Source organism: Perca flavescens, chromosome 1 (genome assembly GCF_004354835.1).
Source record: "Perca flavescens isolate YP-PL-M2 chromosome 1, PFLA_1.0, whole genome shotgun sequence".
Lineage (NCBI taxonomy): Eukaryota > Metazoa > Chordata > Actinopteri > Perciformes > Percidae > Perca > Perca flavescens.
In genome coordinates this window covers 38,755,680-38,768,266 of record NC_041331.1, presented here as the reverse complement: position 1 = coordinate 38,768,266, position 12,587 = coordinate 38,755,680, and the positions used below count along the sequence as shown (strand labels likewise).

The 12,587-nt window shown below is 41.1% G+C and overlaps 1 protein-coding gene across 1 annotated transcript; it reads right to left on the bottom strand.

Annotated features, from left to right (window-relative positions):
• Nucleotides 1–4,928: 4,928 nt before the first annotated feature.
• Nucleotides 4,929–11,302, bottom strand: LOC114559948 (NACHT, LRR and PYD domains-containing protein 3). Its single transcript, XM_028585007.1, has 6 exons — nt 11,139–11,302; nt 9,093–10,866; nt 8,826–8,996; nt 8,400–8,573; nt 8,232–8,278; nt 4,929–5,732 (listed from the first exon to the last, which is right to left on the bottom strand). Exons 1-6 carry the CDS (start codon nt 11,251–11,253, stop codon nt 5,152–5,154), a joined length of 2,862 nt encoding a protein of 953 aa, XP_028440808.1. The 5' UTR covers nt 11,254–11,302; the 3' UTR covers nt 4,929–5,151.
• Nucleotides 11,303–12,587: the final 1,285 nt, after the last annotated feature.

Sequence of the window (12,587 nt, the reverse complement as noted above, 5' to 3'; positions counted from 1 at the left end):
CTTTCTGTCTGTCTGTCCGTCATCAAAGTCTTAAGAAAGTCTTAAGAACAAGAAGGGGAACAGTCTAGTTATTGTATCGACACAATGAGGCATACCAAGCTAAATAACTGAGAGGGGAAAATAGACGTCATGGAAGGATCCCTTCAACAGCCAATCAAAAGCTGTGACAACAAACAAAGTGAAACGTGTCAAACGCGTTGTTGAAGTTCAGTTAACAGGTCATTAGTCCGACTGAACACATTAGTGTTTTTCACTTTTCATAAACCCGTCTGTCCACATTGCCCTTCCCCCACCCCCCCTTCCTTTTCTCTAAAGCTTAAATGTTCTGACGCAACGTGACATTTGTCTTTTGTTGAATTGATGCCCACAGGCACACTTTCCACCTGGTTCCAGTTACTTTGTAGAAAGACCAAGAAGAAGATTGATTTCTGGGTGAGACGGGTCAGTATTTATAAAAAAAACTGTCTAACTCAGAAAAACAGCAGCACTGGTCGTTTGTTGAAATGTGGAAAATGTGGAAATTCTTCTAGCCAGTGACCTCTTGCAGTGCCGTGAATAACAACTGTCCTCTCTAAATGTACTCAGTTTCCTTTACTGTCTCCTACATGTGTTAAACCGCTGTTTCAGGAAAAGACATTTGATGAAACTCTCTTAGTTATGCTATTATAATTCTAGACTGCCGGGGAAGTTCCTTCCTTCCTATGACACACTGAGCTGCTCTCTCCTCTCTCTTTTGATTTGTTTCCTTTTGAGTGCATCCTTGTCCCAGTAATGCTTGTTACTAACCTAGCTCTGGTGAGTTAACTCCCCAGGTCCTTATGTTCCCTGCAATGTCCGGCTGCGTCCTGCTGCGTCCTGCCGTGTCCACTGCATCCACCATGCTCTGCTGTGCCACGCTACATCCCGTAACACCCTGCTGTGCCCTGCTATGACATGAACTACAACAACTACCATTGTAGTCACTGTTCCATTATCTTTATTATGACTATTATTGCTACTGTTCATCACACCCCCAACCAGCCCCGTCAGACAACCGCCTACCAAGAGCCTGGGTCTGCTGAGGTTTCTTCCTTAAAGGGAGTTTATCCTAGCCACTGTCACAATAGCTACTGCTAATGCCTGCTCTTGAGGGAATTACTGGAATTGTTGGGGCTTTGGAATTTATAGAGTGTGGTCTAGACCAGTGGTTCCCAACCTGGGGTCCGGGCACCCCCAGGGGGGGCGGCAAAGATCACAGGGGGGGCGCGAGTCTTTATCTGGTTTGAGGTTGAGGTAAAAAAAAATGTTTTGCACATTATTATAATACAAATTATAATACACTAGAATATCTAATGTATACAAAAGTCTGTATGAAAACTATATATTTTGTTGTATCCTCAATTTTCCTGCCCCACGGCATCACTATTTTATGAATGAAACATGCCGGAGAAACAGTGCTGATAACTCCTCTGTATCAAAAAAGAAAGAGAGGCTCTATCTCGAGAGTTACCTCAACTTCGGTTTTGGGTGGGGGGGGGCTCAGCTTTTCTTAGACATGAGTAGGGGGGGCGCCAAGGAAAAAAGGTTGGGAACCACTGGTCTAGACCTACTCTATCTATCTGTAAAGTGTCTCAAGATAACTCTTGTTATGATTTGATACTTTAAATAAAATTGAATTGAATTGAATTGAATGGAACTGGGACTACAGCCAGTTTGAATACTGTGCATTTACATTACATTACATGTCATTTAGCTGACGCTTTTATCCAAAGTGATGTCCAATTAAGTGCTCTTAACCTTGAAGGTACAAATTCCGGGCAGCAAGAAATAAGTGCAACATTAGCTTTAACTAAGCCAAGCTACGAAGAGCCATATGAAAGTGCAACTGTGAGTTTTTTTTGTTCTTCATCCAAGGTGCAGTCTGAAGATATGTGTTTTTGGTCTGCGGCGGAAGATGTGTAGGCTTTCCAGCAAGCAGGTTGGCTGATGCAGAGCGGAGTGGGCGGGCTAGGGTGTGGGGTTTGACCGTGTCCAGGATGTAAGCTGGGCCTGATCTGTTCGTGGCCCTGTATGCAAGTACTAATATGTATGCAAGTATTTAGTTTTGGTAAATTCCAATGGAGGTTATTAATTAAAGTTATTTCCCATAAGAAATGGCTATATACCATGCAGTTTAACTTTTGATAACAAACATGTAGCGTTGCCAGAGGGTCAAAAAAGGATCGGAAAGCAGACTTCTTGAATTCCAACAAGTGCATATAGTGTGACAAAAACGCATATAAATGAGACAAACTTCAAATAAAAAACAAACAAACTTGAAACTATCAAAAGAAAAACTTGAGCAAAATAACAAAATTGACTTGTCCCAAATGAAATAAAGCACACGTTTGTGGCAGCCCGTCTTCTCATCGATACTCTGTGTGATCAATCGCTTCTTTCCAAACTACGTTTTTCCAAAAACAAACCCAGGATAGTAAATGAAATGTTACACAAAAGCAGTGGCAAAAAAATGAAAATTAATAAAATATGAAAATAACTAAAGCAATGTGAAAAAAATTGCACAAGAGACAAGTGTTGAATGCAGGGAATATCATCCACTTACACAATTACAAGTGCTAGTCCTTCTATTACCACATTAATACTAACCTAACCTCATACTATACTGTAGTAAAGCTAAGCAGTCCCTGCTCTCTACTGGCCTTAACAGTGTATAGCACTTCATAATAGTTTTAGAGAAAATCTACCTAAAAAATAAATTATATTGGACCATAACAGTAATTTTGGACACATATTATTATTATTACTATTATTATTATTATTATTATTAAGCCCAGATGTTACTGATTCCTTGTTTTTTTTTAATTAGTTAGTATATTGTATTTAATATAACTATACAAACTACATTAAAAAACACTTTAAGTGATCGCAGAACAGTACACATAATGTATTCTGTAAGTCAGTGTCACATGTGCACAGTATTGGTGTAACTATCCTCTGTGTGATGATAGCTGGAACCTTATGAATGTAATTCTCAAATAATCTTTAAAGCCGGCCGGGTCTAACTTTTGTATATAGCCAACAGATTTTTTAAGAAGCAGGCATCTAATGATTTGATCCATTGTTAATATAGAATATTTAAAAGACTTAAAGGTATAGTGCATAGTTTCTGTCTCCCCCATGAGGAATTAAGATGAATGACAACAAAACTGTTGGTGCGTCTACATGATACAAGCCTTCCGTGATCGCATACCACCCCCACGCAGTAATTTGTAGCCAAGGAGGACACGGAGGATTATAAAAACACGATCGACTCTTCAGAAGAGGTCATGATCTTTGCTCGAGTTTCGACACCATTTTCTAAATATAGTCATTGAGGAGCTGAAAGTCTTAATTAGCTTTGTATCAACTCATTTGGTGATGGCTTGAATGTAATGGACATTCATTAACATAAAAAAGTTACGCACTAAAGCTTTATAGGCTGTGGAAATGTATGTTTGTGGGTAGCATACTTCTTTCGGGGGCTATTTCACCCATAAACATAGTTCTTAACTAGAATAAGTCACTTATAAGTTGGCAGTTTTCTGGAAAAGCCAAAAACAAAAACCCCACCAGAATTGTATAATGCATCCCTCCTCCTGCAGCTCCCCCCTCTCTGTCCTTAGCCCCTCCCTATAAACTGTATCAGTACTAGTCACTTATTGTAATCATCCCCATTGTCTGTCCCATTGACTTTTGATTGGCCAAAGTCACAGGCTAAATTTTCCTGCCTGGAGGCTTCGTCTGTCCATCACTTACTCTGTCACTGTCACTTACTTACAACAGTCACTATTTCTACTTCTTAACGTACTGTCTTAAGCACCCCCCAGTTTAGGAACCCCTGTTCTACACAGGAGGCAACATTCATTCTTCAAACTGTGACAGATAAACTGATGAACTGAAACCGAGCCAAGAGGAGGTGCAGAAGTCTAGTTTTCTCCCAGACCACTTGAATTACAAAATGCTATAAGATTATTAAGGGATTTTTGCCCAATGATGTCAAAAAAAAACAGCTTCAATCAATCAATCACTTTATTTACAATGGACAATATATTGTGCAGCAGTGATACAAAAAAGATTTTTTTTTTAAAACACAAAGAACACTCCATAAAGATACAGAATAGAAAATAAATATGAGTTAAACATATTTTAAAACTATAGAATAAGAAGATAAAAATCTAAAACCTTAATGTGGGTCCTGAGTGGGTATACTGTTTTGCTAATGTCACCTTTTCCTCACAGAGTTAAGTTAAGAGAGTATGATTGTATTTGTATAACTAATCAATCAATATCAAGAAAAATAATTAAGGCTTATATATTTAATCACTCAGTCAGCAGTTTTAGATGTTTCTGTGCAGATTTGTAGATACATATTGACCTTTAACTGAACAAAAAATTAAAATTAAGTATGCTAATAGCTAAAATTTAAATGGTTAAATGTATTTATGTAAAACATAGTTTACATTTTAAGTTTTCAATGACAAAACAAACACAACGTCCTGCACTGATTCTGTTTTTTTGTGTACAGTATCTCTCTTTTTTGCGTTTATATTGCTTAAGAGAGGTATTTGTGTTGAGAGGTCTCCTGAGCTTTGTCATTGCTGCATTAGTAGTTCCCTGCAGACAGCTAGCTTAACCTACCCACAGAAAGCTGCAAGCCAAGTAGCTTTTGCTGTACAGTCAGATTTCAGTTCTTTTGACCGGTTCTGGTTTGTTGGCTAGAGTTAAAATTACAGCATGGGAGCCAGCTTTTACTATTTACATTTACAAAATAAATGACAAAAATGTAATCTTCTGCATTGCTTTTGGTTTGAACTGTGACCCCAAAACCAAGGTATGTGCCAAACTGCAAATTCTATTCAATATCTTTGCTAAAGAGTGATATTTTAGGACAGCAAGCATTTTGGTTCCACAAAAAGCCATGAGCAGAGGAGGTTTTGCTTTGCAGTCTGATTTCACTTGTTTTAAGTGGCTCAGGTCTGTTGGTCTCATCTGTGTTGAGAGCTGACATGATTCAGAATTTATTTAAGCTCCGTCTGTCCATCACTTACTCTAACAGTCACTATTTCTACTTCTTAACGTACTGACTTAAGCGCCCCCAGTTTAGGAACCCCTGTTCTACACAGGAGGCAACATTCATTCTTCAAACTGTGACAGATAAACTGATGATGGTAAAAATCTTGAGTCAGTCCCTAGCTCGTGCATTCGTCCAAACCCAAACGCAGGGTAGAGGGGTTCAGTGAATGTGGAGTGGAAGGTGTGGAGGTGGATCTGTTTGATCGAAGAGACGATGGAGGGGAGACAGTAAAAGGACACAGTGCCAGCAGGCCAGTCCAGATACACTGCTACTCTGTAGGAGTCAGATGGATGGAGTGTAGCTATGTCTGTTGGTGTGTTATTGTGCCAAGCAGTGTAACTCTTAGCTGTGCAAAGCAGACTCCAAGACTGATCGTTCCATCCAATACAGCAGACATCACTGTCTCCTCTCCTGTTGATTCCTCTGTATGTCACTCCTACGTGAACTATTCCTTTACAATGGACCTCCCAGTAACAGCGCCCATTCAGACCCTCACTACACAACAGCTGTTTCCAGCTGTCAAATCTCTCCGGATGATCAGGATACGGCTGCTCCTTTACCACCATCACTCGTCTGTTGTCGTCAGAGACTGAGAGGTTTCTGTGTGCTGTGTTTGGGTCCAGTGAAAGCTCACAGAAATCTGAGGGAGGAAAAATGATACAAAAATGCAGCGTTAAGTTGACTTACCCTTGCAACAACTACAGTACTGCAGCTTCCACCACAATTGAAAATTACATTGGATGGAAACTGCTGATTGGTAAAGTTAAAATGAAATAAAACACACACAACAGGAACACAGTGCCAGGAAAATGGACCGCTCTATGTACAGGTGCGAATGTGACCACAGCACATTGAGGACACATTTAGATCTGCTGCATATGACCACAATCTTTTTAGCAATGTGTAAGCAAATATGTCCTGGGGCCCAATGAAGGGCCGCCTACACAACTGATGTCCTCTGCGTAAGCGTAGCGTTCTCAAATGATGTATGCTGGCTATGTCCACAAAGTCTGAAATTTTCGAAAAGGCCATAGACTTTAGTGTCTATGGAGATTAATTTAAGCATCCAGTTAATTGTAGTTTCAGCAAAGCTTTAATTTAAAAACACTAGATTAAAAATATAAAATACAAGACGTTTCAGTGTTCATCCAAACACCTTCATCAGTTGTTTAGTGTGCACAGGAAGTAACTCTGGCCTTAATACACAAGGCAGTCAGATCTCATGGCATGAAGTCACATGACTGCTAAGATGTAGTCCATTTGTGTTGCCAGAGAAGATGGTGTCCCAGCAGCTTCAGATGATGCCGCCTCCCCATGCTTAAGAGGTGGAGCAGGATGGTGTTTCTGTAAAGCACCTGGGAATGGTTTTCAGAACCATGTTGTAGGCTGAAGACAAATTATGTCTCAACCCACCTCCCCTATTATAGCGGGTGGCTCCACTTTAACAAATGGCCTCCTTGACGCCTCTTTCAAACCACCTATCCTCTCTGTCCAGGATATAGACATGTCTTTAACTAGGGGAGGTGGGTTGAGACATCATTTGTCTTCAGCCTACAACATGGTTCTGAAAACCATGGGCAGGGGGCATCATCTGAAACTGCTGGGACACCATCTTCTCTGGCAACACAAATGGACTACATCTTAGCAGTCATGTGACTTCATGCCATGAGATCATGTGACTGCCTTGTGTATTTAGGCCAGGGTTACTTCCTGTGCACACTTAACAACTGATGAAAGTGTTTGGATGAACACTGAAACTTGTATTTTATATTTTTAATCCAGTGTTTTTGAATTGAAGTTTTGTTGAAACATAGACCTTAGTGCGAGTGCATCAAACATCTTGGGCCCGATTTTAACAATCTGAAACACAAGTATCAAACGTGAAACGCAAGTAGCTTTGTGGGTGGATCTTGGGCGCTGTTGCTATTATAACGGCGGGATAAATGACTCTTGCGCCCGACGCAAATCTAAAATGGGTTGGTCTGAAGTAGCTAGGTGGGGTTTGGGCATAATGTGCAATAAACCAATCAAAGCATCATCTCACATTCACTTTAAGAGCAGGCGCGCTTGTTCCATGGCGGATTGCTATTATGAAGGCGGATTTGCCTGGCGCACGCCAACGGTAGCTCTCCGGGATGCGGCAAAGTAATAAATGCCCATCTTGACCGGGTAGCAATATTGCTGCGGCCTCTTTGGCGCATCTCCTCAAGTCTGGAGACGATTGCTACAGCCATGGAGCGTGGGCCTCCAAACGCCTCCAAACGCACCACCTGCTCTGCCCCTTCCTCCTCTCCCCACTCCATCTCCATCCACCCACTCCCGGACCAGATCCCGCCAGAGTGTCCAATAGTAGTTCAACCGTAGTTCAACATCACGTATCCTTAAGTCCTCTAATATTTCCTCATTTATGTCATCAACACATCCATGATTCATGGAAATGTTGTGTAAAACACAACAAGCCACAAAGAATGCTGCAACCTTTTGAGGACTGTACTGTAAAGTGCCTCCTGATCTATCCAAACACCTGAAGCGCATTTTCAGTAATATTTTTCCTTGTATGGTTTGCAAAAATGGGAACTGCTGCGTGTAGATGAGAGAAGCATGTATGTGTGTTGTGCACACGCTACATTATGGCCAAGCATGCACCCCTAAAATAGCATCTGAATAACACGTTACTGACTTTAGACTAGCGCCAGTGGCGGAATTGTTTTCTGAAACTGCAAAATAGCACCAGGGAACGTTTGCGCCTGAACAAGCCTCCTCTTTTTGCTGAACCGCCACCGGGGAGCGAAATTCATTCCCTAATTTACCGACGTGCGTCTGTGGAGGGAAAAGTCCGCTGTGCGTCGGGTTCAAAATAGGAATGATACATGCGTCGGTGTACAAAGGTAATTGCGCTGAGTGCAAGATAGGGCCCCTTGGGTGCAATTGGAAAACACAATGACTAATGCAATCACTGGAGAGAAACATCAAGTCTATATTATTAGTCTTCGCTGGTTTCATGACAAACTCATTGGGAAAATAGGTCTTGAGAAAGTCACTACACCCACCACTGTGTTTACCAAAAAGTGCAACTATCCTTAATGCATGATATTTTTTACATGGGGATTTAGTCTATAATCAGAAAAGTTAAACTTACACCTGAGGGGTGATGAGTTTAGTCTACGCTTTCCACAATGATCAATCCTGTGAAAGAGGTAGAAAATTGTGAATGAGACAGAAAGACAAATGAACACAGACTAACACATGCACACATATACAACTAATGTAATGTACTGTATCTCTACAATTATATAATCTATTCTACTTGAGTGTTTTCAGTTTCCAGTGTGGGTCATCTAGTCCATCAAACAGCAGCGTCACTCCTGAGTCTCCTGGATGGTTGAAGCTCAGGTCCAGCTCTCTCAGGTGGGAGGGGTTGCACTTCAGAGCTGAAGCCAAATCAGCACTGCCTTTCTCTGTGATCAGACAGCCTGACAGGCTGCAAACACATACACAAAACTTCATGTTTGATTGACACCCTCATTAGTCAATCATTTTGAAGCAAACTACAGTAACTGTTAAATTGAGGGGTTCACAGGCTCAACCCACTTTATTGTCTTATGCTACATATTGAAATACTTTAGACCAAACAGAAAAAGGACTACTAAGGAGGTCAGATAACTTTAATGGGGAATAATGTTAATGATTATAAATGAATGATCTAAAAGTTAATCTATCAACAAATACTGACCAGAGACTTTCCAGTTTACAGTGTAGACTTCTAAGTCCACATGAGAGCACCGTAACTCCTATATCCTGCAGGTCATTGTTACTCAGGTCCAGCTCTCTCAGAGAGTTCTTGGAGGTGAGAACTGAGGCCAGAGCTTCAGCGCTTTTAGATGAGAGGTTACAGCCACTTAATCTAAAAAAGAAATAGTAGTTTGAGTGTGAAGTGTTTCCTTGTTTTCTACAAAAGAAATTTAACACATTTTATGCTTCCATGTATCTGTACACCTACAGAGCTGTTTTGGATGCTTTGACCACTGGCAGCAGCCTCAGAAAACCCTCCTCGGAAGCAAAGAATTTCCTTAGGTCGAACACGTCTAGATCTTTTTGTGATGATAGTAAGATGAAGACAAGCGCTGAGCACTGTGAAGGAGAGAGTTTGTCTCCAAAGGAACTTCCTGATCTCAGGTACTGTTGGATCTCCTTCTCTAGAGAATGGTCATTAAGCTCATTCAGACAGTGGAACAGATTGATGCTCTTCTCTGGAGAAGGATTGTCCCTGATCTTCTTCTTGATGTACTGCACTAGCATCTCTTTGACCCCTTGTTTACTTCCTGTCGTTTTCAGCAGGCCTCGGAGGAGAGACTGATTGGTCTCCAGTGAAAGGCCCAGGAGGAAGCGGACAAACAAGTCCAGGTGTCCATTTGGACTCGCTAAAGCCTTGTCTATTGCCATTTGGTAGAGGTGTTTAAAGTTTGATCGCCCTCTTCTTCTTCTTAGTTTATCAACGCCGGTGTTGATGAACGTCAGATAGACATAGAGTGCAGCCAGAAACTCTTGAACGCTCAGATGGACAAAGCTGAACACCTTGTCGTTGTTCAGCCCACGCGCATCTTTGAAGATCTCTGTGAATAGTCCTGAGTAGACGGAGGCAGCTTTTATGTCAATTCCACACTCTTTCAGGTCTGCTTCATAGAAGATCAGATTTCCTTTCTCCAGCTGCTCAAAAGCCAGTTTTCCGAGAGTGAGAATTATCTTCTCGGTCTCTGTGTTCCAGACTGGATGTGTCACTGCACTGCTGTGATACTTTACATTCCCCTGTTTGGTCTGAACCAACAGGAAGTGGATGTACATCTCAGTCAGGGTTTTGGGCAGCTCTGCTCTCTCAGTGGTTTTCAACACATGGTCCAGAACTGTCGCAGTGATCCAGCAGAAGACTGGGATGTGGCACATGATGTGGAGGCTTCGTGATGCCTCGATGTGGGAGATTATTCTTTCAGCCTGCTCTTCATCGCTGTATCTCTTCCTGAAGTACTCCTCCTTCTGCGGGTCACTGAACCCTCTCACCTCTGTCACCATGTCAACACAATCAGGAGGTATCTGACTGGCTGCTGCAGGTCGTGTAGTTATCCAGAGGCGAGCAGATGGAAGCAGTTTACCTCTAATGAGGTTTGTCAGCAGCACGTCGACTGAAGTTGACTCTGTAACATCAGTCAGGATCTCATTCTTGTGGAAGTCCAGCGGAAGTCGACACTCGTCCAGACCGTCGAAGATGAACACAACCTGGAACTTTTCAAACCTGCAGATTCCTGCTTCTTTGGTTTCAGTAAAGACGTGATGAAGAAGTTCCACCAAGCTGTACTTTTTTCCTTTCAGCAAATTGAGCTCTCTGAAAGTGAATGGAAAGATAAACTGTATACTGCGATTGGATTTGTCTTCAGCCCAGTCCAGGATGTACTTCTGGGTCAAGACTGTTTTCCCAATGCCAGCCACTCCCTTTGTCACTAGAGTTCTGACTGGTTCATCTCGTCCAGGTATCGGTTTAAATATATCCTCACTTCTGATTGTTGTTTCTGAACTTGTCGGCTTTTGGGATGCTGCTTCTATCTGTCTGACCTCATGTTGTTCATTGGCCTCTCCATTCTGTTCCTCTTTGATGTAGAGTTCCGTGTAGATCCGATTCAGAGGTTTTGGGTTTCCTGCTCTGGCAATCCCCTCGAACAAACACTGAAACGTGTTCTTCATTCTAGACTTTAGTTTACGGTGGCAAATTGCAGCAAGAGTTTCTGTTGAAGTAACAGATAATATCAGTCAGTTGATGTAAATGCATATATTTCACAAGTCTTTGGTTTTGCTTACAACAAATTACCCTAATTTGAAAAACAAATGCTTAATGAAACCTACATTATTCAGGAATCCTATCCCACATCTACAACCTCACATTTTGAACAACTTGTTTAGACATCAGGCTAATGTTGGTTCAGATGTGGATTTCATAGATCTAATAGAAAATTTTCATTTTTCCAGAAGCAGTATGTAATTCATAAAAGCATCTTACTGCTTTGCAGGGAGTCAGCCAACTGCTCCTGCTTCATGTTCCTCAGGAAGTTCAGTGTGAGCTTTATAAATACGTCTCTGTTGCTTCTTCTCTGCTGTTCTTCTTCACTTTCCATGACTTCATCGTCTTCATTCAGCACTTCTAAGCGTTCTGAACTTTCTAGAACTTTCTTGAACTTCTTCAGCTCGTTCTTCACAAAAGTCACAATGTTCTCTTCAAGAACCTATAAGAATACAGTGTATAATTTAAAAAGTGGTCTTACAATGATGGAAACATAACCTCATATCCATCTGGCTCTGCTGAAAGCAGGCTCATCTAAAACCTGAAACATGACCTCTTCAAACCTAAATTTGTAGCTTTAACTTGTAACTTTCTTCTAAATAAATTTGCACATCTTTTTCTTAATTGAAGCAAATTTAAATCCTGCTGTGTATGACATGGAGTGGATTGTGTGTTCCAGTGGCTAAAAAGGGTTACTGCAGGTAAAACTGCCTCCTTATGTCACACTTGCAACTACGTAAGATGCTTGGATCTCAGCCAATGCATGTACTGTACAATAGCAAAGTGTGATCAAACAAGTTTGAATGTGTGGGACTTTCCAGACAGTAGAACTGAAGACGGCTTTGAGTGAGTTCCAAAACAGACACAGACAGTTTGGTTGCCTGTGAATTTGTACTTATATCTGTACAATGTTGATATTGAAAGTGATTAAATCTGTATTTTAAACAGAAATCACATCATTCATTTTCACTAACGCACATACAAGTTCAGAGGATTCAATTTAATTCATCATTTGCACCGTATGATGTGAAAAAGTTGTAGATTTCCATACCATGAAAATAGAGTCCAAGTTCGGCTGATCCTTCTGGGCAGGACGACTACTGAGAACCTTTGACCTCTTCCGGTGAGCCCTGTAGACCCAGAAAACATGAGACAATTCACACATGCACACACACCTTAAACTCGACAACAGCGAGGCTTAAGCTTTCTAAAGAGGTCGGAGCTCAAGTACCTCTACATAGCTCTAAATTAAATGGTAACAAGAAATGGCTTACATTTTGGAGACCAGCTTTGGTCCCCAAGTATAATGTGACTCACCATAATTTAAATGTTTTTTTGTCCACACAAATGGATAAATAGAAACACTCCCACAGTATTCTTTTCCACTGTGATTTCTTGAGGGAAAAGAGTTTGATGGACCGTTTTCAAAGTCACTGATTTTTGTTTAGAATAAAGTTTTGAATAACTGCAACCTTCATTCAAACTGCGGTAACACTTTACAAAAAGGTTAACAAAAATGTAGGTGTAGTTACTGAGGAACGACGAATGGTTAGTTAATGATTAGTTACTAATTGACTGTGATTCAAGCACTAATGATTAGTTACTGGTTAACCGACTGGAGTAACGCATTGTTACTCATTCATTTAACAGTAGCTACCAGTCTGTTTA